This window comes from Petromyzon marinus, chromosome 49 (assembly GCF_048934315.1).
Source record: "Petromyzon marinus isolate PM22_M1 ecotype Great Lakes invasive population chromosome 49, UKy_Petmar_22M1.pri1.0, whole genome shotgun sequence".
Lineage (NCBI taxonomy): Eukaryota > Metazoa > Chordata > Hyperoartia > Petromyzontiformes > Petromyzontidae > Petromyzon > Petromyzon marinus.
In genome coordinates this window covers 4363976-4389813 of record NC_133715.1, presented here as the reverse complement: position 1 = coordinate 4389813, position 25838 = coordinate 4363976, and the positions used below count along the sequence as shown (strand labels likewise).

Genomic DNA, 25838 nt, shown 5'->3' with positions numbered 1-25838 from the left:
CGCAATAGAAACAATTTAAACAATTACAAAAATTGAGAACAGTCGCCCACCCACCTCTCCCCGCCATAGGAATGTGGAATTCCCACAACCGGCTCATGACCAATAATTGAGATGAGCACCGACCCACGTAAGTTTGCACAGACGGGCCCTTGGTATTGGTTTTGAAGTATTTTTTTTTCATCTAGATTGAAAACGAATTTCTTTCAAACTGTTTTTTGTTTGTCTTTAGTTGGTTGTCCTTCCCCCACCGCACCTCCGATGAGAACGGTTGGCTCCGTACGGTGCAAACGAATTTCAACTACATACATACATTGGTGTTGTGTAGCTGCAGCTACATCTTGCTCTCCCAGAGCCAGCCCCTCACCCGTCCATCTCCTGCTCGGCATCCTTTATTAACACTCTGTATGCAAATGCACCACGGGAAAGATAACGCTTCATTAATGTTTTACTGCGGTAAACCACGATAAGTGACAGAAAGAAGGCTTGAGTAGTGTGCGAAACCTCTACCGTTTTAAACAACAACAACAAAAACCACCAGGCAGATCAAGTGCTTGGTATCCACATATTGATCCGAACATGCATGTCTATAACTTTGTTTGCGTTCGTAACGTTTGGATATATGCACGGGTGTGTTGATTGTACATCGCCGCATCCGTGGATACGACCTCACGGCTAGCCACTTCCACCCCTGGAATATGGCCTGGCCACCACGTACGTCTAAAAGTACACGTGTCACGGATTTTGAGGTCATCTTCTTCACCTCCCTCCCCCACCTCCCCCACCTACGCCACCTCCCCCACCTACGCCACCTCCCCCACCTCCCCCACCTACGCCACCTCCCCCACCTACGCCACCTACCCCACCTACGCCACCTACCCCACCTACGCCACCTCCCCCACCTACGCCACCTCCCCCACCTACGCCACCTACCCCACCTACGCCACCTACCCCACCTACCCCACCTACGCCACCTACACCACCTCCCCCACCTACGCCACCTCCCCCACCTACGCCACCGAGATAGGGGAACTGCACACAATGGGTTACAAAGGCCCTGCTGCTAAATGGCCTAAAGCTAACACTCCCGGGAACAAACTAAACTGCATCACGCGCTTTCACATGCGCTTCTGCGGCCGTCTGGAACGCTCCTGCTTCCGATATTAGGAAGCCACTGGAGTTATACACTTTAAAATCCAAGTGGGCCTTATTTGATTAAAAAAAATTAGTTGAGTTCAAAAAAATGGACTGGCTGAGATTGGAAATGGCGACTGTGAGTCGATGAATGGCCAGGCCAGCACCTGGACCGGTTCACATAACTCAGCTGCACTTAACTCTACAAACGATTTACATTCTGGCAAAGTATAAATGCGTTTGTCGTGGGTACTTTTTATATGTAGACAGTGATACATATGTGGCACAAATGTCCAAACGTTAATGACCCACGTCTAAAATTGTGAATAAATGGCTGCCGTCTATGCAAATCATATCACCCTTTTAATGATATGTGATTATTATTATTATTTAGTCATTGTTTCCCACTTGAGTAATCTATCAAACATGGTCCACGATGCCAGCACACAATGGCCTACTCGTCGAACGACGTCACAGCATCTTTAACAGACGCTGCGAGGCGAAGATGCATATATATTTTTTCACGGTTAATACACCTGCGCTATTAACCAGGGCGGCCTTCCCGATTCGAAACCGCACACATCGGCAAAAATGCCAGGGCCGTAAATCGAGATTGTCTTAACAGTGACGAGCAGCGCCCAGGGTGATCACCCGGCACGTTGCTCTTGTCTGATGCCTCCCTAAGGGCACCCAGGGTTTTACACGTGGCACTGTGGTGGCACTCGTGTCTCGCAGCAAGAGCGGTTGGGTTCGATTCCCAACTCGGGTGCCTTTCTCCGTAGAGTTTATAAATACTCCCCCCCCCCCCCCCTCTTCTGCACGGGTTTTTCTCAGTGTTCTCCAGTTTCTTCCAATAGCTGAAAATAAAAATACACCACACAACTGGTATTGGCCGTGAGAATTACCCATAATAAAGGTTTTTGGGTTAGATCGCGTTTATTTATAAATGTGTCGTAACCCTCCACCACCCGACACGGCCAATCAGTAAAAAAGTGTCACGTTGACAAAAGACAAATAATTCACTACTTTAGCCCACCGGTGTGTTGAAGAGTGAATCCACATTTACAGTTTGAGTACGACGTTTCGCTGGTAAATACATCCAGCATCATCGGGCAATTCGCCAGAATGGTAAAGCCCTCGCTTGCTCCCGGTTTTATATAGAGCAGCAGGGTGACGTCATCACTTAACTCATATCAGGTGCAGTGATTAGAGGCGGAGGGGGGGGTATTGTAATTATATAATCGATTAGTAATCAGTCATTGGTTATGATTAGTAATGAGTTGTAGATTAGTAATTCTTTAAATCAAAATGTAATGTGTATTATTTAATAATACGCTTCCAGGCCGCACTAAGCCTGTAGCTGTCAGAGCGATTAAAGTTATTCTTGTACCCAATGGGGATTACACGTTGCCAAATCGCCCCCTTCCAGCGAAAACGTGGCAGGACTTTCCTTTCATTAAAGAGTCTCGAGGCTTCGTGAGGTTTTCGCGGTTAAAACAAGCGTCGTCATGATAATAATAATAACGACGACGACGATGATGATGAGGTGATGAGAGACGGCCGTGGTGATGTGCTGAGCTGGGGATGTTTTTCTTGTTGTTGTTGTTGTGCCTGTCCTGAGCCGTGCTCTCGTGGTGTCTCTGTGGTCACAGAACACGGAGGTGTCGGTCTTCGAGGTGAACATCCGCTTTGTCGGGGGACTCATCTCCGCCTACTACCTGTCCGGCCTGGAGGTACGCTGCGCACGGTCGCCTCCCCTCCCCGCACGACTGTCCTTAAACTTGACCGCCGTCGTCAGCGGCAGCAGCGGCAACAGCAGAGACGGCATCAGGATAATCATTCATTGGCAACAGCATGATCATCAGAATCGTCATCAACAGCAGCAGCTGCATTGTCATTATAATTTTTTAGGAGCAGCAATAACAACATTTCTAACATCCATCATTCACCATCACCAGCAGCGTGAGCAGCAGCATCAATCGCGTCATCCTTACCATCATCTCATTGTCGTAATCATAAACATAATTGTCATCATCATCATTTCCAGCAGCGTCAGCAGACTTCAAACCATCATTCTCAGCGTCCTCACAATTGGCGTGTTTTATGATCACCACCACCACCGCGAACACCAACCTCATTACGAGTTGTATGGCATCTTCAAATCACTGTTGCCGCTGGTGTTGTACAGGGCACCAAATCGAACCTCGATATTCGGCATATGCACGCAATGTTTTTGCTTTAAGATGTTCTGTGTTCAAATTTTGTTTGTTGCGGTTGCATCCGAGTTAAGAGCAGCATGGCTCACAGGGCTCTACCTAATAAATGAAACTTGAAACTTGAAATGTTTTCAGTTTTCAGTTTCATTTATTTGGTATAGCCCTGTGAGCCATTCGGCTCTTGAATCGGGTGCAACCGCAACAAACATACAAAGATATGAACAAGAAAACATCTAAAAGTGACTATGTCACTTTGTGCAAACAGAAAATCCAAGAAAAGACAGCAAAATATTGCAGAAAAAGCACCGTACACAATGTAAAATTCTATCCACGCACAGGCACGACATCAGCGGCCGTGCCATTCACCTCTAAGTCGAGGTGATGTCACCACGGTTCCTGCTGCGCCAGGCAAAATGCACAACTAAACCCGCTTGGCAATGATGAAGACTCTCAAAGCGGAAGGTCATGGTGACAGACCCACGTGTTATATAGGTCGACAGTCTAAGGCAGGGTGGCACACAAAAGCGATATGGTCAATGCTCCATTTGTACTGAAGGGATGTTAGGGGCAAGCGATGTTTTGGGCAAGTGCTGTAGTGACCGCTGGTTAAGGCTGGCACGACACAGCAGAGAGTGATGTGGTTTGTTCTCCCTCCCCATGCCTTTGTTGCTCCAACCCTGACATTTACCCACTGCAGCAGGTACTCAGTTCCAGGCTGAGTTGTTGACATAAAAGAGGCCTTAGATTCCGACAGATACCGCGTGGCACTGATTGTTTCCGCGGTCGTGAATTAAACCCAGGTTGCCGGGTTCATAGCGCTATGGTATGACCTGCGACACCATCACTTCCCTAATAGCGGCATACGTACACAAACGCATGCACACACACACACACTCTTGATGTGTGCATGTCATACAAGTCAAAGTGCATCACATGGTGCATGTCTACAACACTAACCCAATGTTGGAAATGCCACTATTGCTATGGTGGGGACCAGTATAATACATAAACAACTAATGCAATTAACAACATGTTTTATGTAAGGATTTGGGGGGGGGGGGTTTGCAAAAAACTTTTTAATTGGGGCATCTGTGAAAACTGTAAAAAATAGTTAAGTAGATTTGCCTTTTTTGGAATGCAGCAGCTGAATTTATAATCAGCGTCGAGTTTAAATTCAATGCCGCGATATGAGCAGCTTTAAAAAAAAACAAAAAAGTTTCATAATCTTCTCACCCGCAGCCCTTACTCATCCATCTTACTCGATCGCACGTGACCTTTTCGGATGTGTTTATGCACGAATCTCGCACCGACATCTACGCCATCAAACACAATATCACAACGAGCGTGACCGGCACGTCAGGAAGCGGCGGCGGCTCTTTGTATTCGGAGTCAGCCTGCGGCCAGGCCACTGATGGCGTAACTCACTTCACCGCCCTCGGCCCGCCGATGAGCAAACAGCCGGTACAAAGCCGACGTTTCGGGTGACGGTGCTTCTTGAGAGCAAGCGTGCCGGTGGCTACTCTGCACCGTGGCTGGCTGCCTGTAATCCCAGCAGCCAAACTCCGCTGCAGGAAGGGCTTCGTGCGGGGGGGGGGGGAGGGGGGGTGGGAATCCCTCTTGCTGTGAGGCACTAGCGGGGTGCCACTGCACCGCTGTGCCACACGACGGGGATATTTGTACACGAACGGCCCGTACTGGTCGCAAGCCCACTGTCTCTTTTGCAAGGGAAAATAGCAATGCACACAAATAGATAACGATCGCGAAAACAAAGGCAGCAGTTTTGTATCGCAGCGTTGAAGTAATTACTTTAAGTAATTTAAAAGTTGAAAGACAGAAATGAGCATCGGGCCAACGTGCGGGTACCAGTAATTGCAAACAAAGGTACGAATTTGGGTGCAAACTACTCGAGACTCTGAAAATGCTCCCTATTTCGACCCCGAATCAATCGTTAGCAAATAAATTACGTTTCAATTATAATCGAGGACGAGGGGGGTCACGGTGGCTAGCACTGCATCGTCGGATCCCGCCACACCTCGCCGCCACCGCCTCTGGCTGCGTCCCAACTCCGTGTTGGGAAATAAAGTTCCCTGGCTGGATTCCTGCCTGGATTCCTGGCTGGATTCTTGGGTGGCATGTGGCCAAGTGCGCGTGCACGGCGGTGACATCGCTGTGCAAAACCCTCCACCCCTGCACGCATGCACGGGCAGTGCCAAGTTTTGCTGGCTGGCTGGCTGTCTATCTGGAGGGAGGAAGGGTTGTCCTTCCCACGCACCTCCGATTAGCACAGTTGGCTTCGTACCGTGCAAAAGAAGCTCACCATACATACACACATGCAGGGATGGGTGTGTGGGTCAGGGCTGCTAGTCTGCTCTTATTGTTCAGTTCGTATGTATGCAGCAGCATCTAAATTGATTCACACATAAAGACGCGATGCAGGACGGTGGTGCCCACGTATCACGATGGGAGGAAAGGGAGGCGTGTTTGTGCAAATGCCAGGATGTTGTGTTTGTTGCTGAAAGAAAAGACAGTCATTAGCAGAAGAACAGAGCGAGAAGGTGTTGAGGCTGCACTCTTAAGCAGGGGCCAGGGAATTTACAGCACCGACGGCCAGCGAGAGGGGAATTCCCCAGATCACAGTGGTGGCGGAGGAGGAGGAGGAGGAGTGACCTCACTCGCAGCAAAGGTTAACGATGGGGCCTCACCAGAAGCCGTTGGTTGCGGACGCGCGCTTGAAGGGGGAGCAGGGAGGAAGCAAGGGCGGGTAGAGGAATGAAGGAGCGAGGCAGTGGGAGGTCTTGAAGATCGTGAGGTGGAGACAATGTCGTGGTGTTGGTGGACAGTCTCAGTCGTTGGTGTTGTCAGTCTATGTTTCATAATACAGGTGTTTAGGGTTAGATCGCGTAAATATATCTGTTGTTAAAGCTGTATTGTGGATCATATTTGTCGCGAAAGCCTACGTGTTAATCAGTCTGTGTTTGTCTGTACTCGTCGCCGCCACTTGCAATGTCACATCCCTTCCGGCACGCCGATCCTGACGTCAAGGACGGGGATCGGCCCGGGAATATGTCACCACAGAATGCACTTCAACTCCTCCGTGTCCTTATTAGGTCTCTGTAGCTTGCATCGCGGTGTGCTCCTTCAGGTTACGCACATGGGGCTTTACCCCACGGCAGACACCCAATGCAAATACGGTGTCATTGGTCAGTCCTCGGGGACCGGACTGAGACCATCAGACTGGCCGCACTTGTCAAATGGCGATTTAAATTGACAAGTAAGTGGGACTTGGATTTGAACCCATGGTGTCAGCAGTGCCGGCTCAATGCCACGACATTATCATATCAGTATCTCCCCCTGAGATGCCTCTAACCCATCTGTGATCTGGTATCCGTGATGTGGCTCTTCACCTTGCGTCATGCCGGGTGGCTGCCAGGATTCGAACGCAGGACCCTGAGCCACGCTTGGGGCTCCGTGCTCTTTACGCAGAATCAGAATGAGAATCTGAATTTGAAACTGCAGGAGGAATCCGATGAGCTATGAAGCTCTTTTTCACAGATGTCCAGTCGGGGCGGGTAAGAACGTTACAACTACAAACAGTTACAAAAACACGATAGGAGTGCAGAGTTCAAGAAATGTAAACAAATCACCCAGACACATACAAAATCAAACTAAACCATCCCCATCCTATCAGACAAAGCCCACTGAGGTATTCGCTAATTTTTAAAAAGCGACCTGGCCACAAACGATAGCTCAACATTTGGACATATCAGCAAAATAATTCTAAATAGTCCCAACGCATTGCACCCACTGAGCCACCCAGCTGTAGTGCAATCGTTGTCCATGAAAGCCAAAATACCGCACACGAACATGAGTGCCAAACAGACTCCGTGCTGCCGAACGAGCAGTCACTCACTCGAACCTCTTCGTTTTCTCCCCGTATGGAAACAGAGTTTTAGATATATTCTTGGTTCTTTCGGTAAAGTCACCACGTAGAAGGGAAACAATAAAATAATGGAAATATAAAACAATAAAATTCTCACGACGTTTCGACTGCAACACAAGCAATCATCATCAGGTGTGAAAACCACAGCAAGAAATTTTGAAAAAAGTGTCAGTTATTTTTAACGTTAGCACCACGGAGAGCGATTTGGCAGTTATTCAGATGGACAAGTCCATCATTGTTCGGAAAAGAGGAGGGGGGAGACGAAAATAATGGATGCGGTCTGAAAGCCACCTTAAGCGTGAGCAATCAATTAAGGCCCGAAATGGTTTACCAAATCCTTCCAATGATTGCTAAGCCAGAATCCATCTTCTCGGTTGAAATTGTCTCTGTGTTTGTATATGTGGATAGCCTCATGGAGTTTTAGTTCTTTCAGCTTTCAAGTTGGTTTTGTTGAACTGGGCGAGAAGTGATGACTCGGGAGACCGGGATGGCAGTCTCGTTCGCACGAGCGACCCCGGGTCACCAAAAATGGAGAAAACGAAACCAAATAAAATAAAGTACTGCAGTGAAGCAAATATAAATCTCGATTGAAAAGTAATATCTTTAGAACTACCCTTTGTGTATCGTTTTTTGTCCTTCCCCCCACACCTGCGATTAGCACGGCTGGCTATATACGGTGTGAAAGAAGTTCAGCATATATACGTATGATCTATCATCTGTGAATCGGTGGTGACGTAAATGTTGGACCATGTGAGCCATAGGTCTGGCTCTGTTGACTGCAGCAGTCACAATGCGGACCGTTCTTCATTTTCCATTGATGAAGGTGACTGCATCTGGGCCCTGTTCTGCGGTGACTTAGGGCTGACCACCGTTTCCTGGGTCAGAGTCAAACCCCCGGCAGCTCTGGTACGGGGTCGGTAATGAGTACCTCGTCACACAACACGTGGGTTCACGTCACGATTCTCGCCACTGTTATTTCGTTAAGTTCAACATACGTACATAACGAGGCACTGGCGCTCCACGCTCTCGACCCCCTTCCCCCCACTCACCCCCCCCCCCCCCCGGTTTGGCTGCGCTTGCTGTGCCCACACTTGGCGACCGGGGTCACGTGGGACATCCGTCGCGTCTTGGCAAAACACAGACGACAGCCGGAGCGCCTTTTTGCTCCGCTGCCACGCTTCGGGACATGCAAAGCGTTTTGGGTTTTAGGGGCCCTTCCGTCTGCGAAACACCAGGTTGCAAAACGGGCAGCGTTTGTGGCCTGGGGCAAGTTTGTCCTGCTGCAATTTGCAGCAGGATTGGGGATGCATTCGCGGCGAGCTGTCAGTCTTTAAGTGTGCGGATCTGAGCAGAAACTCGTACCACCTAAGGTCGCGTAACTTTAAGTCTCACCGATTGAGTTATACGGAAAATAAGAGCTTGCTAATCTGCTCATTTCAAATGGACACTGTTTGTCAGGTGACGATATCGAAACTGCCGAAGCGATGGCAACCCAGGTGGAACTGACAAGCGAAATATCTGGTCTGGGATTGTGGATTGTGTGGCCACAGTGGACTAAAGTCCACGGCTGTGAGCGGGAGAGGAATAATAGAATTCACCTCCCTCCAAGTAGATACATTGTTACGATTCAACGACGGTGATTCGATGAAAAAAATGTTTAGTCATGATGGTAACCGTCGCACTTGTAGTGTCTGCAAGCGGTACACGAACACCTGCATGCATTATTGCCATGTACTTTTGCGCCTGCATTAATGCGCACAACATACAAGTGATGAAGCAAAGCAATAAACATTGCACAACATTTGTCAAATTTACTGTCATGCCTACTTTAATGATTGTGCTGTAGGAAACACGCTAAGAGTGTCATCCCCTTAGGAGTAAATTTAACCGTGCGAATATGGAGAAAAACTTATTCTAATTTAATCGGCTAAATAGGCCAGAATTTAAAACTGATAAAGGCTTCATTATTTGTTGTTGTATACAGCCTGTGCCCATATAACTCTGTCACTGCGCTCCTGAAGAACACTGCGTCATGGAAAAAATTGCTTTATAATAAATAATACAGAATTGTAGGGTAAAGCACAGTCCACGATAGCACTGTGAGATGCTTACGCAGGCTGAACAAAGATTTGAGGCGCGTGGGTAGCATCTAGAAGCATCCAGCAGCATTCCACTGCCTTGTGTGATGATGCTACGCCAAGACAGCCGTACAAACCGCTTAAAACTACTCCCATGACGTTGTTCTGTTCACGAGATCGCATTGTAGCCAATTCGCATCTACGTTATCAACAAAAAATTCCCTCATACGTTCATCGCGATATATCCAGTTTGCGTCATGAAAACACACGGCGTTATAGAAAAACTGACTGAACCCCAGTTCGTCCTTCTGTCTCTCTCTCTCTCTCTTTGTCCATGTCCTCCATTTGTCTCTGCATCTCTGTTGGTTTCTTTGTGACTCCATTCCCTTCCAGCGGCTCCATTTGTCTCTCCAAACGCTGTCTCTCCGTGTCTCACGGCAAGACGTGAAACTATTAAAACTCGTATCTCTCTGCTGAGCAATGCGCGTTGCGCATTAGCAATGGAGAAATACGAACGCTTTTGTGCTTCGACTGGGCAGTCTCAAAGACCGTCGAGGCGATTGCCATTAGCAGGCACTTGCTAGGGGCCAACATCACGCTCATTGCGCTGGCGTTGCTAGCACCATGCCCAGCTTACCTTTTCCTTCCCGTTGCCGATGTATACACACCTCGTGACGTGGCAGAGTTCACTTCGACTGTGGAGCAGGTTTTAGACAACTTTTGCCACTGGTGTGAATAGCAAGGAATCGAACACAGATTTTCCCCCAGATGTTAGCACGGCATGCGGATTGCTAAGCCAATGATCATTACACACACATCCTCGTTTACAAAGACAAATATCTCCAACGTAGCCTTCAACAGAACCTATAAAAAAATACTTCCATTTTTTTATCGCGTCATTCATGCTAATAGCATCCCATAACGCTGCGCATTAATTAAAAATGAGGACCAAAAACTCATATGGGGCCACTACCAAGCAAATTAACAACTCTACTACGACCAAGCAAAATCTAAAATTAATTTTAAAAAATAAGTGAATGGCACCAAAACAAAGAAAGCGCTATAACAACGAAAACGAGTTTTCACAACAAGAGAGAAATTAGTCCACGAGGTCTACTACGCACACATCTCAGCCCACATTCCCAAAATCCCAGCCCACAGTCCCAACATCCCAGCCAAGCCAGGAAACATTCACAGGAGGGAGAGGTGGTGGAGTTGACAAATAATTACGGCTCATTTACATAAATCGCTGCAATGTCCAAAAATGCATTCCCTAATTTTCAGTGTTTTGCCTGGATGAATAAAAAGGCCTTTAGTTCAGATCCGTGCAGGCCGACATGGCACACGAGGAGGTGTGTGGTCAGCCGTCTTTGTTTCCCTAGTGGCGACCCTGCACACACCACACCAGCTACTCGTTTCAGGCTTTGTAAAACCTCGACTTAGTCTCTGGACCAATCCTGATCTCACTCGCCACTGATGAGATCTGTGACTGGGAACCAATGCGTTGGCATTGATCAGACCCGGATCCACGAAGCTGATGGTCCACCTTCAAAGGCATCCGCACAAACCGTGTCAGGTGGGGATACCTGATGTACAAATGCAAGATGAGAAACTCTCCAGCGTGCGACTGTGGTCATCCAGAACAGACCGTATCACGACGCGATGCCCTATCCGCAGATACCACGGGGACGTCACGGCGATGCGCTCCGCCGCTCCTGCTGACGCGGCCGTCTGCCTTGACCACCTGAATGTGAAATTGCAGTCGCTGCTCTGCATCTGCACGAGCCGTGCGAAAAGAAGAAGCATGCGCCGGCACGCGTTCGCTCGCAGATGGGGCACGACCGCCCCTGCGCTCCGCTGCCGCCGTTGCGGGGAGCCGACGGACGTGACATTCACAGAGACGCCGCCCGTCCCCCCGGGGGGAGGGACGCCGCGATGGCACGCGTCGCCGCTATCCCCGCGAAATCCTCGTGCCCGTGTTTGCGCAGCGGCCATCTGCTGTGTGAGCCGGCGACCCCCTGGCCCCTCACCGTGGCACGCCTCTCGGCTCCCCGTCGCGGATGGGAGGACCCATCCCCACCCATCCCCCCCCCCCAGCTGCCCGGCGTGGCTTGTGCCGTAACCCCGTGGGCGATGCGCGGGATGCCTGCCCGTCAGTCAGCGGTGCTCAAACGAGAAGTAAAAAAGAAAATCCCGCTGAAGGCGGAAGGAAGAGACTTGAGATTAGACGGTGACAGATGAAGTTTAATGGCCAAAGTGCCTTTGTTGTGCACCGTTGATCATAAAGGGGGGGGGGGGGTCTTTCCTCATCTAGCCTCGTGGAGGCATTGGCCTGGGCCAGAAATTTTTTGGATGGTCGGGACATATTCTTTCTAGAACATTTACTTAAAACGTAGGTTTCCATAGCCAATGCAGTGAGCAATTTTATTTTTTAAAGATTCGATCCCACGTAGTAGTTTAATGGCACTAACTTTGGTGTGTAACTACAGCTCGGCCTCAAACCAAAAATAAGCATGGATCAATTACAATTAACTCTTGACTTGCCGCAAAGTGGTCCTCGTTATTATCGACGCCGAGAGATAGTGAACCACCAACCCAAAGACCGGGATATAAACTCCGAACGCCCCCCCCACCCCCTCCGTGAGTCGAGCGCTCCCAATCACAGCAGCACCACGGCGGCAGGACAAAAAAAAATCAAATTGCAAGAGTCACATGCGGGCAGGGGTGGGGTGCAGCTGCAGCGGGAATTCAACTGGGACAATTGACTCTGCTGGGCCCCGTGTGGTGGCTCTGTGTGCGAGCGAGGTTATTAAACAACTGTCCCTATCCCCCCCCCACCGCCCCACCATTGAATGTCACGTCTTCTCAATTATTAATCTTTTCATTTTGAACGGGCCGGAAATTTGGCATTCAAATTTAATGTTGCGCACACACGCACGCGAGACTTTTGAGAAAAGTGGTTTGGGGATATGTGGGGGGGGAGTTTGGGGGCTCTTTGCCCCCCCTTCCTCCTACCACCTCTTAAAATTGAGTGAACCCCCCCCTTTTTGGCCACCAGTGTCTTTATAATCCAAACGCTGAGCCCATTGTAATGTTCAACATTTTAATTTTCTCACACACACGGGAGAGAAAAGTGGTTAGGAGAGATGAGGAATTTTTTTAGGAGGCGGGAGGGCTTTTTGCCCACCCCCTCCACCGCCCCCCTTAAATTGAGTGAACCTCCCCTTTTCCCATTGTACGGTAACCCACCGGTTCCTTTATGCTCTTAACTCTGAGCCGAGGAACATTGTTCTTCAACATTTAAATTCGCTCGCACGCGCGCGCACGCCCGAGCTCCCATTAACCACTACAAACGGCTGCTGTGTCCAGTGTGCCGTGAGCAAGTGGCTGTTTAGGTTGGCACATTGAGCATTCCGGTCTCACCAATGATGAGATGATCACCACAAAGTACGAAGTAATAATTTCGACCCGGGTTGATGTAGGGAAAGGGTCAGGCACAGGCTTGAGATTCGGAATTTCTTGTACTGGTAACGATGTGCTTTCGGTCCTCGGCTTAAACCCAGTTCACAGAGGTAGGATACACATACAAAGATCCCCCGTATAGCCTTAACACGGAATGTTTTTGCGAGTACTGTTATTGAGCACCTATGAAGGCCAACACGAGGGGGTGGTTGGCCAGCACCATGCCCGGCCACCTTTGTCTCCCCAATGCTGATGTAAACACACCGCACCAGGTCAGATATTCATCGCCGATGTTCGCCATGAGCGGGCCAAGTTTGTAGCGCAGCACTAACCGCTGCGCCACCGCTCCCCATACAGACACATCGACATACACACGTACACACGTGCGTTGTTACACACATAGAGACCCCCCCCCCCCATTAGACCATACACACCATCAGCAAGTGCTGTTTTCAATGAGCGAGATCCATTGCCGGAAACGTCGCCGATTATAAATTTGTTCTTTCACTTGAGGCAATAAAATTGACGAATGCGTCGAGTTATTTTGCTGTGAACAAGCGCGTGTTTTTCAAGTTGGCAAGGTGCATGTTGCCGATGTTCACAGCGATGCTGACAAATAACCGTACGGGTTGCTCGGTCGGGATCACGTGTAGTAGCGTGGCTCCCAACTCTAAAAAGCCGAGCAAGACCCTCCCCGAAAACTGGTCTTGAGACCCAACGAGGTTTCTGTCGGGTACACAAGTGTAATAATAATGATGATTATTAATATGGCAATATAAATTATTAATATAGTTTTAATATTATGATACATTCTTATTCATTAATTATCATGTACTCTTTGGTTATTTCGGTAAAGTCACGTGACTTTACCGAAAGAACCAAAGAGTAATTCCTGCAGTCACGAAAGCTTCAAATCTAATTGGTATTTGTTAATCATATCAAATTATTTTATTACGAATATTCATTACTCACAATAACGATCAATAATGCATTATTGAATCAGCACCAATGTGTAATAAATCAATAATAACGTGTACGTCATTAGAATGGGAAAGGGTTCATTGATTGTGATTGATAATGCTACGAATTAATTAATATTTACTATTAATAGTTTGTCGTAATAATGTTGACGAATAATGACGCTTGCTTCGTTGATTTCAGAATGCGCGGTGCGGAGCGATTGCTCGCACATTCAAAGTGAGGCTGCGGATCGCGCGGTGCACCGGTTGGCAGCGTCATGTTTACTCGACAGGCGTTCGTAGCTTTTCATTAAATTTATTTGGCTTCTTGGGCGACGCCCGGACCGATCGCGCAGATTGATTACGCGTACGGTGTGGTGTTTTTCTCCCATCTGTCCTTTGTCCACCTTGTTTTGTTGGAGGGGAACAACGTTACAATAGAAAGGGGCAGGCGGATTGGGTGCAAATATATATATTGTTTTTCATCGTTCCTGTGACTTCGGAGAAGGGAACGATGAGGGTACGAAAGGGCAGCAAAGCAGCAGACGCAGCAATGCGATTATATTCAGTGTGGTGGTGAGCACCCTTCATGCAGTGGCTTGCAGGTGGGGTAGGTGGATCATCTAGACATGGGGAATTCGTTTTTAGGACAGTCACCTGCCAGGGCAACGTGGCGGTATTTCTAGGAAGCAGTGCTGCGAGTAGGTTATGACCTCTCCGCAGGCAGCGTCCGTGTCGACGGCTTACACAAATGCCATTTACATTCCGTCCGCACAATACCGGCTGGGCCAGAGTTCGCTGACCAGAAGAGGCTTCACATCCAGTGAGGCGTTCTCGGGTATGTGAAGAACCGGTGTGTTAATTATACACGGAATAGACACCACCAATCATCCGTGAGGTTCTATTTTGAAGACAGGTGTTTTTATCCACGTGTTCTTTCTTTCATTTCATTTTCAAGAGACTGTGCCAAGTCGGTTTGGCAAGCCAGGATTTCGGTGGTGCTGGCTTGGTGCCCGGACACAGCCAGAAGCCCTCCCCCCACCCACCCCCCACCAGGCCTCCAATTTGTTTTACTCCCGTAAATTATTCACTCGTTCACCGCCGGTGGCCGGGGGCAGCCAGCGAGTGGTCAGCACGTGTGCTAGCAAGCCCGTCAGCTCGCTTCGATTGGCGAGACGGCCGCCGTGGTAATTTCCCCACGCGTGATGGTTGAGCGGATTGCGGCCCTCCCCTCGTGCGTTGTCGTGGCGGTGGACGGTGGCGGTCGTGGCGGACGGGACCGAAGAACCCCGCGGCGGCGGTAGCGGCGTCGGCGTCGTCGTCGTTCTCGCGAGTAGGCGATGGCGCTTGGTCAATCTTGCGGGCCCGCACACGACGAAGCAAAGTGCTCTCACGTGATTGCGAAGCGCCACAGCTCTCCCTTTGCGTAAGAGCTAGGGAATCTCGCTGGGTTCTCGCGTGTTTAAGGTTATATTACGTTAACAAATGCGTAGGGGCTTTTTATTGTTGTTGTTGTTGTTGCAGTGGTAGATATGACAATACTTGCCTCGAGCATGTATTGTTTTGCCAGCGCCAGAGTTAAGCCGAGTGTGTGCAATGGCAAAGAGATGATCGGTTGCTGTGAAAAATTCCAGTATACTCGGCTGTAGGGACAGCAAGTGGGCTACTCACCGTGTCTGTGGATGTTCCAGTTTCATCCCGCGTTCAAAAATATCTCATTAACTAAATTGGCCGTGAGGCTTTACATTCCTTGAGGCTTTCCAATCAAAATATTTAAAGTTTAATTCCCAGTCGGGAATCGACTCAGTGCATCATCCCCCCCCCCCGCCCCGCCCCGCACCCCTTGTGTTTAAATGAATTTGAGCGCCATGTCCACAGTAAGACAAGAGTGGTTGTCCTTTAGAGATACTGACCCCTTCCATGGGAACATGAAATTTTCATTATTTGACGCAGGACTTCCAACAGTGATGAGTGTGTTGGAAGACCAAGGGAACCGCATTCAATTGTTCTTGTTACTCATTGTCATTCAATTATACCACCAATGTGCGCACACTTACCACATTCCGCAGGATCGGAGTCTGCTTTAGCGAGGAGGTCTGAGATAGTACGGAAAGTAGGTCAGTCAATCGGTCTTTATTTTTACGTGCCACTATCACCATCAATGAAGTGGGCATCAGTGCACATTACAGCAGAACGGTGACGGTGCAGGGGACATACAGCAACAGGAATGAGACTAGAAACCCCATCACGCCCTCAGCGGCTGACACCGACTGAGCAGAGTAAATTGCAACCGCGCGCAAAATAAAATGCGGCAGTGCGCAACGAATCGCATGAGAAAGTTAAGTAGTAAGTAAAAATTTACGAAATAAATTTAAATTAAAGAGACCGCTTTTTGCTGAGAATGTTACATTGCATGGGAAGGCGAGTCTTGAGTGGGCGAGTCTTGTGCAGACCAGGGGGTTTGAGAGACGCTCGGCGCATTTACGATGACCGGTGGCTGGCGGCGGTGTTCCAGATGTCTCGACTTGCGCTGGTGCAAGCTCGTCTCTGGCCTGACGGTGCAGCGTGTGAGTGTGTTCCCCTCCACATTTAAAACTAAACTACTTTTATTTTACCATGGTAAGGCCTCACTGATCTATACAGCTCTCTTTTTCAGAGGCGACCTTGGCCACAAATGATAGCTCAACGGAAAGTGGCTTATCGTGTGTAAATGTATGGCAGCCAAATGCTGTGAAACACATGTTTCTAAATGTGTTGAGGGATAAAACCGGAGGACACGGAGAAAAATCCACTCGACCACAGGGAGCACATGCAAACTCCAAACCTACAGCAGCAGGCGTCAGGGTCAGGATCGAACCTACGACCTCCTGTATACCAGGCGAGGTAGTTAACGTCTCTCCACCGCGGTGCCTCAGGTTTTTCTCCAGACACTCGGGGGGTTCGCGAAGAAGACCTCGAGGAAGCCACTTATTGATTCACTTCCCGTCCACCTGTCAATCAAGCCTAAAGAGCTGCCTCCGCCGAAAATTACGTGCGATATTGTACCGTGGTTCTGTGCTCGGTCATTCATTGGTGGCCGGCAGATGCCAACCTGACGCAGGATAGGGACCTACTCTCACTTCCATTGAGTGGGATTGACTGACCCCAGGATTTGAACCCAGGTTCTAAGCGGTTTTGGGTCAGTGCTCTGACATGGCCATTGATGCCCCGTGAGGTATGCACTATGCGTCTCATTCCATATTATTATTTTTCTCTGCGATTATATATTGCTATCATTATTATTGTGAACGTTATTTTTCCTCCCGCCATTTCTCTTTTTTACGTAACTGACTAAGCGCAAAAGCGCACCTTAAAAAAATAAAATAATGTATTGCTCGCAGCAAGGGGACGATGGGAAGTGATTAATGAGTGCATCTGAGATGGAGAATTAATTCCCGACGGGAGCCAGGAAAACCGGGGCCATCCATATTTCACCACCCGTGCCGCGACGCCCGCTCATTACCTCTCGCATTTCTCACCCCCCCCCCTCCCCTCCACCCCCCTCCCCTCCACTCCCCACTATTCCTATCGACTTTTGCCGTGAGTGCGAGCGGCCGCTCGCCACGCAACTGCCCCCGAAAACCACGGGGCCGTGACACGTGCAGCCACGCAGCGGTCTCAACAACAACAACAACAGCTGCCATTTGTCACTAAGTGGCGGTGGCGTCACGGCGAATACAAAGATCCCCCGTATAGCCTTGACATATTGTTGGGGGAAAGTGCTGTTAGCGAGCACCCGTGAAGGCCGGCACGGCACACACAGGGCTGGGTGGCCAGCACCACGCCTGACCACCTCTGCCTCCCCCGTGGCGATGTTTTTACACACCGTACCAGGTACTCTTTTGAGGCGGAGCCGACCTAGTGGAGGCCCAGGACCGGTTCAGATATTCCTGACTGGTATTGGCCATGAGCGGGAATCAAACTCGAGTAGCTGGGTTCGTAGCGCAGCGCGCTATCCGCGACACTACCCGCTACACTACCACTCCCCACACATACACATACACGCGCGTGCATGGGAAATAGAATGTATTTGATCCATATTTGCCCGTGAGTTCGGCCACGTAGTGATAGTTTCATGCCAAACTTTTTGTCCTTAACCCGTCCGTCACCCGACAAGATTCTCACTTTTGCAAATACATTTTCCGTACGTGGCAAAGTGTATTGATTCAATTCTAAATGACTGTAGCTCCTTCATACCGGTGACTTGAGACTTTTCACGACTGAATTCAGCATCATCATACGTCGATGGTTCACTCAAGCTGCTCAGAGCTTCGTCGGGAAAACGTTCGTGATTGACGTCTCAAGCAACAGCAGCATCAGAGGTCGTCATCATAATCAGCATTGATATTATTATTATCATCAGAATCGGCAGTAACAGCATTGGTATAATCATCAATCAGCAGCAGCATTGGTATAATCATCAGAATCATCAGCAGCATTGGTATAATCATCAGCAGAATCAGCAGCAGCATTTCTATTATCATCAGCAGCATTGGTATAATCATCAGAATCAGCAGCAGCATTGATATAATCATCAAAATCAGCAGCAGCATTGATATAATCATCAGAATCAGCAGCAGTGGTATTATTGTAATCAGAATCAGCAGCAGCAGCAGTGGTATAATCAGAATCAGCAGCAGCAGCGGTATACTTATCATCAGAATCAGCAGCAGTATAATTATCATCAAAATCAGCAGCAGTATTGGTATAATCATCATCAGAATCAGCAGCATCATTGATATTATCATAAAAATCAGCAGCAGCATTGATATTATTATCATCAGAATAAACAGCAGTGATATAATTATCATCAAAATCAGCAGCGGCATTGGTATAATCATCAGAATCAGCAGCAGCATTGATATAATCATCATCAGAATCAGCAGCAGCATTGGTATTGTAATCAGAATCGGCAGCAGCAGTGGTATAATTATCATCAGACTCATCAGCAGCCGCGCTATATCTAAAACTCTGTCTTTTGTAAGGTTTAACAGTTGCAGCAATTTGCAAAAACTCATGCACCTAAAACACGACAAACAATGCCAAAGCGTAGTGTAGCTTGTTTACCAAATCCGAGTAACATGTCTTTACATTAATAACAGTAATGCAATGTAGAAAAGGTTATTTATTGTGTAAAAAAAAAATCTATTGTAATGAAATTAACTTGGAATAACTGCGGTCGTGTGTCGGAATAGGCTGTCAGATGTTCATATTGACTGCCAATTAGGGATCGAGTCTGTGAAATAGAATTTATTGAAATGGAGCGTTGGGGCAATATCATTCCATGTAACCCAAGCATCCTTTTACACCATCTGGATTGAAAACCCATATCTTGAGAACTGCCTTTTGTTGTCCTTCCCCCGCACCTCCGATTAGCACGGTTGACTACGTACGGCGCGAAAGAGGTTCAACATACGTGCACGCACACACACACACCCTTCATTAATATACGTGCTGCCTTACTTCTGCCTTGAGTCATTAGCGGCGTCACGGACTAACCCCTCGTCGGGCGCCCGAGTCAAGCACTGCCTCTTCGCTCGTCTCCATTGTGCTTAAAAAAAAAATCACTATTTAAATTTTTTTTCGCTATTTAAACGATTCATTTTACCAAGTAAGGCCCACTGAGCTATGTAGCTCTTTTTCAGAAGCGACCTGGCCACAAATGATAGCTCAACGAAGTGGCTCATCATCACGTGTGGGAAATGTGTAGCAGCCAAATACTCTAAACGGATATTTCTGAACGTGGAAGGGGAAAACAAACTGGAGGACCCGGAGAGAAATCCATGCGACCAGAGAGACATGCAAAAGGCACAAGAACCACCGTGCACGCTGGTGAAGACCGCCAGGATAGCCATGGTGAGCGAGCGGCGGTTTTATCGAGGGAATGTGTGTTGTTGTCGTTGTGCGGTCTGGCACCGACGTGAAATTATTGATGATTCTCGCCGAGTAATTCGGCCATTTGGAGGCTGGCTTGAGGCGCAAGTCCTCGTGTGTCGAACGCGCCTCCTGCAGGGAAATGAGGTGGCGCTTCGTGAGGCAGCACAGCAAGTGGGTTGCTAGCGGGCAGCCCGAATGGTGTAAATGTGTAAATAACGTTCCTTTGGAATCTGAAGGGGGGCACCCCCAATGATCGAATCGGTCACGGCAATGGTTAGCAGTGGAAATCTGGTTTCCTTCCAGAATGAAAAAAATTACTCAAGGAAATTTTCGAAACGTAGAAACGTGGACCGCTTCCAAAAATATTCGCGTACATTTGTTTGTGGGTAAACACTTCTCATTGTCCGGAGCCGTTTCCTTTTTTTCGTAAATGTGAGTTTTCTCATTTTTAGTTATTATTTAGGCATTTGTTTGCGAGCGCTCGGCGAAGACTCGCATCAATTATCACCGAGTCAAATGCATTTTCGTAGTCCACAAAGGCCAGGCTTAATGGCGTTTGATATTTATTCTTCCACTCCGGAATCTGATTGATCGTCATGTGTTGTGTGTATGGTCGATGGTGAGGAAACTTTCTCTGAAGCTGGGCCTTACTCGTCGCGGTGTTGGTTGGCCGCTCTGTCCGCCACTCTATTTCTTTTCCCAATGATTTTCGTGAACAATTTACGTCCGCGCCGTACGGGGCTGTAATTCCTCAAGTCAGTTTTATCGCACTTTTGGAACGTGAGGATGATTGGGGGCGTCATTCCACGGCCGAGGTATTTCGTTTCTGCGTAAACATTTGAGTAACTGGGCCCCGCAAACAGAAACAAATGCTGGTCTTCCATCATTGATGATGTCCGCGTTTGTATCATTTGCCTCAAGTCATCGTTATGTGCAGCCATCATCTTTCGACCTCTGGATGAAATCCCTCTCATTGCTCTCCCCATCCATCTCTCGAGTAACCACTTTGGTGGAAATGCAGCGGTGGTGATCTTACACACAGACCGGGTCCCACACGATGGGAATGCCGAACCTCCGCCTATTGATTCCATCCACCGCAATCAGAATCAGAATCTTGATTTAGACTGGAGGAATCTGATGAGCCATGAAGCTCTCTTTTTTTCACCCGATGTCCAGTACACGGACGGGCCACCAACAGATTATGACCGTGGCACGGTCTTTAGGGCAGGGAGGCGCTCTTCCTTGATACGATTCCGATGGCAGCGGTGGGCGGTGACCTGGCAGCTCCCAGCAACATGCCAACCACCTCATTGTAAAGTCAACAGTCGCCGCTGACGCCCATTACACGTGGGAATCCCATTACGGGGTTTGGGGCTGGCGCCAGCGCCATCAATCTGGGTGCACCCACCGCCACCGCTCCTCCTGATGGCACTTCCCCACGACGGGCATTGTGGGTTAAGCGCGAGCTATCTCGGCGGGGGCGTTATGAACACTGATGTCTCCCTCGGTGACGCGCGGAAAAGCTCGCAGTGCCTCCCGAACGAGCCGCTCGCAGCTCAACGGAGCAAACTCTTCAAACGGTCTTATCCAGGCTCTATTAAGGGATCTGTGTTCTGTCAAAGAGCTTAGTTGGCAGCCGGACTGCCGGTGAGACGTTAAATGTCGAAACCGCTCTGGAGGTTGCTCGAATTGAAGCAATGCTTCTGAAAAAGTGAACTCCCAGAAGACCTTGTGGCTGATGGGATGTGTAAAAAATATACCTTTTATTTTTTTATGGGGGGGAAACAAATATGAGCAGGGGGGTGAGTGTGTTTGTCGGTGTATATTTATTTTCGCCACTCACATTCTCCACAACGGCGCAAAAGATTGTTCCTTGTTATCTATTCACGGATGTGTTTCTGTAATATACACTGGCGTCCCTATAAGCACCATCTCGTTACAGTCAGATGCTGTTCACAGCTCACTGATGCTGTCATGTTTTAAGGCATATCTTGCGCTGTGTGTCACATTCAAACCGGCGGCAGCCCATGGGCGAGTGGGGCGACAGGCCCGTTGAGATTCATTCCTGCCCAGCGCGTGGCTCACAGCCGTGAATCCTCACCTCTTCCCTCCCCTCCCCTCACCCCTCCCCTCACCCCTCCCCTCCCCTCACCCTCCCCTCCCCTCACCCCTCCCCTCACCCCTCCCCTCCCCTCACCCCTCCCCTCACCTCTCCCCTCCCCTCACCCCTCCACTCCTTCTCGTCCCTCCCCAACCCTTTCGTGATCCCCTCAGTTACCCCTCTTATCAGCACCGCCCCTGCCATCTAAATCATTCCATTGCGTGTCACCATTGTTCAAACAAAGTCGAGCACCCTGAGTTGAAGACGCTGTATAATAAAATAGCGTACAATTAGAGTCCATCCCCTGTTTTGGAGGCAGGGTTGGTGGATCGTGCACAGAGATGAGAATTTTTCATTGAAACTCCAAAACCGCTTGGTCGAGGTGGCCAATCCTGAAGATGTAAAGAGTACAGCAAGTGGGTTTCTGGACACGTCTGCTCTGATGCATGTACGTATATTGAACTTATTTTGTACCATACGTAGCCAACCGTGTTATTCGGAGGTGCGTGCGAAGGACAACAAACTAAACACAAAACTAATTTTTAAATATATTGCGGTGTTTGTCTCCTTAGACGTGTGGTGGTGGTTGTTATTTAAATATTTTAGCCATTCCTGGGTATGTAGAGGGCATCACTCGTAACTTGATGTGCCTGCAGTTACGTAGAAATGAGCATGAGTGTGGTTAAAGAATCTGGATGTGTGTCATCTTTAAATCAACAGATTCGGTTGATGACCCTTGACAATTAGTAGCCTGCCGTTCAAAGTAACTTCACGGGATCTTCAACATCTGCCTCAGAACAGAGGGAATGCTTCGTCAATTCCTCGCGTGAACAACGCGACGAGTCTAATGGGAATTTGGACCTCTGCTGTCGGCGAGCATCTATTGCTCGTGACGATTGTTGGCCGCCCCCGTTGTGTCCCCAATGCCAACGTTTTACGACCGAGCCATGCCAGCAAGTCGAATTACCGGAGGCCCGGTAATTCGACTTGCGACAATTCTCCTCTCGATGGCAATCCCATGGATTGTTTCATGATTAGTTTACTTTGGGTTAGATCGTCACGTAGGTATGATGTCAGTTTCTTAACTTATAACTCCCGACCACCCGGCCGAGCCAATCAAATCAAGTTGTCACGTCATTGAAAAATATGCGAATCGATTTTATTTTTTCAACAAACTGAATTGTTGAAAATCAAGCAGACTTGTTTTTACAAATGTATAATGACGTTTAACTGAATATTATCCCCGAACTATTTACACTCATTACGAGTCGTAACATGGGTCATAAGAGCCTACGTACAAAATTGTGAATGGATTGTCACGAATTTTGGGGCTGTGATTTGTGTCATTTTTACCGTCGCATTTGCACGACCGTCTTTGTTTCTGAAACTTATATTTACACATCGCCGTTTTGCTCGGTTGCCCCAAACGTAGCCGCAGTTTGCCTACGCGTTAAATGAACGGTCCTCCCAAAGCACGCCGATAAGACGCATGGTATCGTGACCGCGAGAACATTCAAATCGATGCATTCTCGCGGGACCTTGATGGGCGATGGTTCACGTGACAAAAACCGCGGAACCTTCAACGACTCGATGCCCGATTCACGAAAGCGAAGAAGCAGGCGTCATCGCAGCGATGATGGGTTTTTTTTCTAAACTCACTTGCACATTCGCGTTCGCTCCGTTTCCGCCGACTAGTGCGGCCGGCTACGTCCAGCTCCGTCCGCGTCGGTGTCAAAAACAAAAATCTCCAGCACGTTGCTCATCAACATCAGCAGCCTTACGAAGGAGCACAAGGTTTTTGTGTCTTGAATTGGATTTATGTCGCTGTGTTGTCTCTACATATAGTTGTGTACCTGGGTGCCTCTAAGTGTGTGCTTCTGCACCCCCTCTCTGTGTGCCTGACAACTCATATCATGATAATTTGTGTCCCATTGTCTATGAGTCCCAGCCCCCCTCCATCTCTAGCTACTTAAAGCCTCGGTACAGAGTTGCTTTACTTCTTAACCGTGCGCGTGTCTCCCCCCATAGGTCTCTCTACGCTAAGTATTCTGTCACTATCTTAAATTTCACACTTAACTTACAATTTAACAATCTTTGAAATAGTGTATTCAACCAGACCACGCGTTAATTGTGTTTTAACCGACCGTCTGTGTTGCTTTATATAGTTTCCAAATTTTGCTAAACCCTGTTTGATTTAGTGTGACGTTCCATCTCTCTGTATCCCCTGGTATATCTGTGTTAATTCCCCCTACTTAAGGTCTGTGTATATATATCCGCGGTTATGTGTTTCCTCTACCTGATGATGATTGCTCGTGTTGCAATCGAAACGTCGTGTGTTATGTCATTTTATTCTTCTTATTTCTACGTGACTTTACCGAAAGAAAAAAAAACAAAGATTAATGAGCACGAGGTTGTTGTTGGACCACGAGCAGGAGTTCAACCTAGGGCTCAGCAGCAAAGGGGCCCCACCAATAGCTCGTCAAGCCGGCGAGCTGCACCCTTCGACAAGGCGTCGCCAAAAACACGCGGAACGCCGTTTTTTTATTTTTTTACGGGCAGCGAGCGAGCGCGAGTTAAGAGCCCTCATTGTTTTATTAAATGGTGTTAACTATTACATTACATTATAACAACATTACCGTTTCATTAAAAGTTGATGGGGAGGTGGGGGTGGGGTGGAAAAATTAAACCTTCAGACAGCACAGTTTAACAACAAATGTATTTCTTGATTGCTTTGTCATTGCCTCATTAATATAACGAGCTTCCCCCTGTATAATTTATATGCAAATGCATCTATCTCTCTCTCTCTCTCCCCTGCCCCGACATGTGTTGAAAGCTGTTGTGTGTGTTCGCGTGCGTGCGTGCGTGCACACAAAATACACCGCCAGAGAGAGGGAGACAGAATGTGGGCACCCCCACCGCAACCTCTCCCCCCCCCCCCCCCCCACTTTAACTTTCATGTCGTGCGTTTCTGCTCGGGAGCATCGCGAGCGGTCACGCTGCTCCAACGCGTCCCGCTCCACCGTCGTTGGCGACCGACCGCTCTGGCAAGGGGTTGGCCGCTCGCCTGCTCGGGCTGCAGTAAGCGGTTGCTTGTGCGTGCTTTGAAATGGAATGTCATCGCACTCTGGTTGTGATTTACTCGAGTAAGTGGCCTCGGTTGCTCTCGTGGACATTATGCTCACGTGGACATTATGCTCACGTGGACATTATGCTCACAGAGGATAGTATTGCTATGTGTAGTACAACGGTGTGTGTGTGTGTATATTGTGGGGAGCGGTAGTGTAGCGGTTAGCGCACTGCACTGCGCTCTGAACCCTGCTTCCAGAAGTCGATTTCCGCTCACGGCCAACTCCAGTGACGATTATCTGAATCGGGCCTGGGCCTCCTCTAGGTCAACTCGGCCTTTAATGAGTGCCTGGTGTGGTGTTTAAGCATCAACACTGGGGAGACAAAGGCGGTCGGGTGTGGTGTTGGCCACCCACCCACTCGTGTGTCATTCTGGCCTTCATATGTGCTCGCTAACAACACTTGCCCCAACAGTTTGTAAAAGGCTATACGGAGGATCTTTATATTTAACAAAAAACAAAGATTCTCCATGTAGCCAAGTGGAGTTAGGGAGCGCCTATAAAGTCCGGCACATCACACGAGGGGGTGGATTGTCAGCACCGCGCCCGCCTGCCTTTGTCTCCCTCGTGGAAATGTTTTTACATATCACACCAGGTACTCAATTGGGAGCCTGAGTCGATCGAGGGGAGGCCCAGCACCGGATCAGATAATCGTCTCTGGATGTTGGTTCATGAGCGGGAATCGAACTCTGGTTGCCAGGTTTGTAGCGCAGCACTATAACCGCTAAACTACCGCTCCCCGTATATTTAATTTACGCGTATATACATATGCAGTATACACACACACAGGGCACAATATTCCACGTACTTTTGATGTCATGCAGTTGAGGCTATGCACGTGGCCTGTAATCCAGCACTGTGGCGGCAGCGAGGGTTGGTGAATCACCGCACAAATGTTGTTAAAACCCCG

The 25838-nt window shown here is 48.6% G+C and overlaps 1 protein-coding gene across 3 annotated transcripts in view; it reads left to right on the top strand.

The window, feature by feature from the left end:
• LOC116952930 (mannosyl-oligosaccharide 1,2-alpha-mannosidase IA-like) overlaps nucleotides 1–25838 on the top strand; it is a 443203-nt gene that overhangs the window by 296751 nt on the left and 120614 nt on the right. For all 3 annotated transcript variants that reach the window (XM_032972670.2, XM_076074611.1, XM_076074612.1), the window contains one exon: nucleotides 2784–2864. In XM_032972670.2, coding sequence (XP_032828561.2) covers nucleotides 2784–2864 — 81 coding nt within the window. The remainder of the gene's footprint in view (nucleotides 1–2783; nucleotides 2865–25838) is intronic.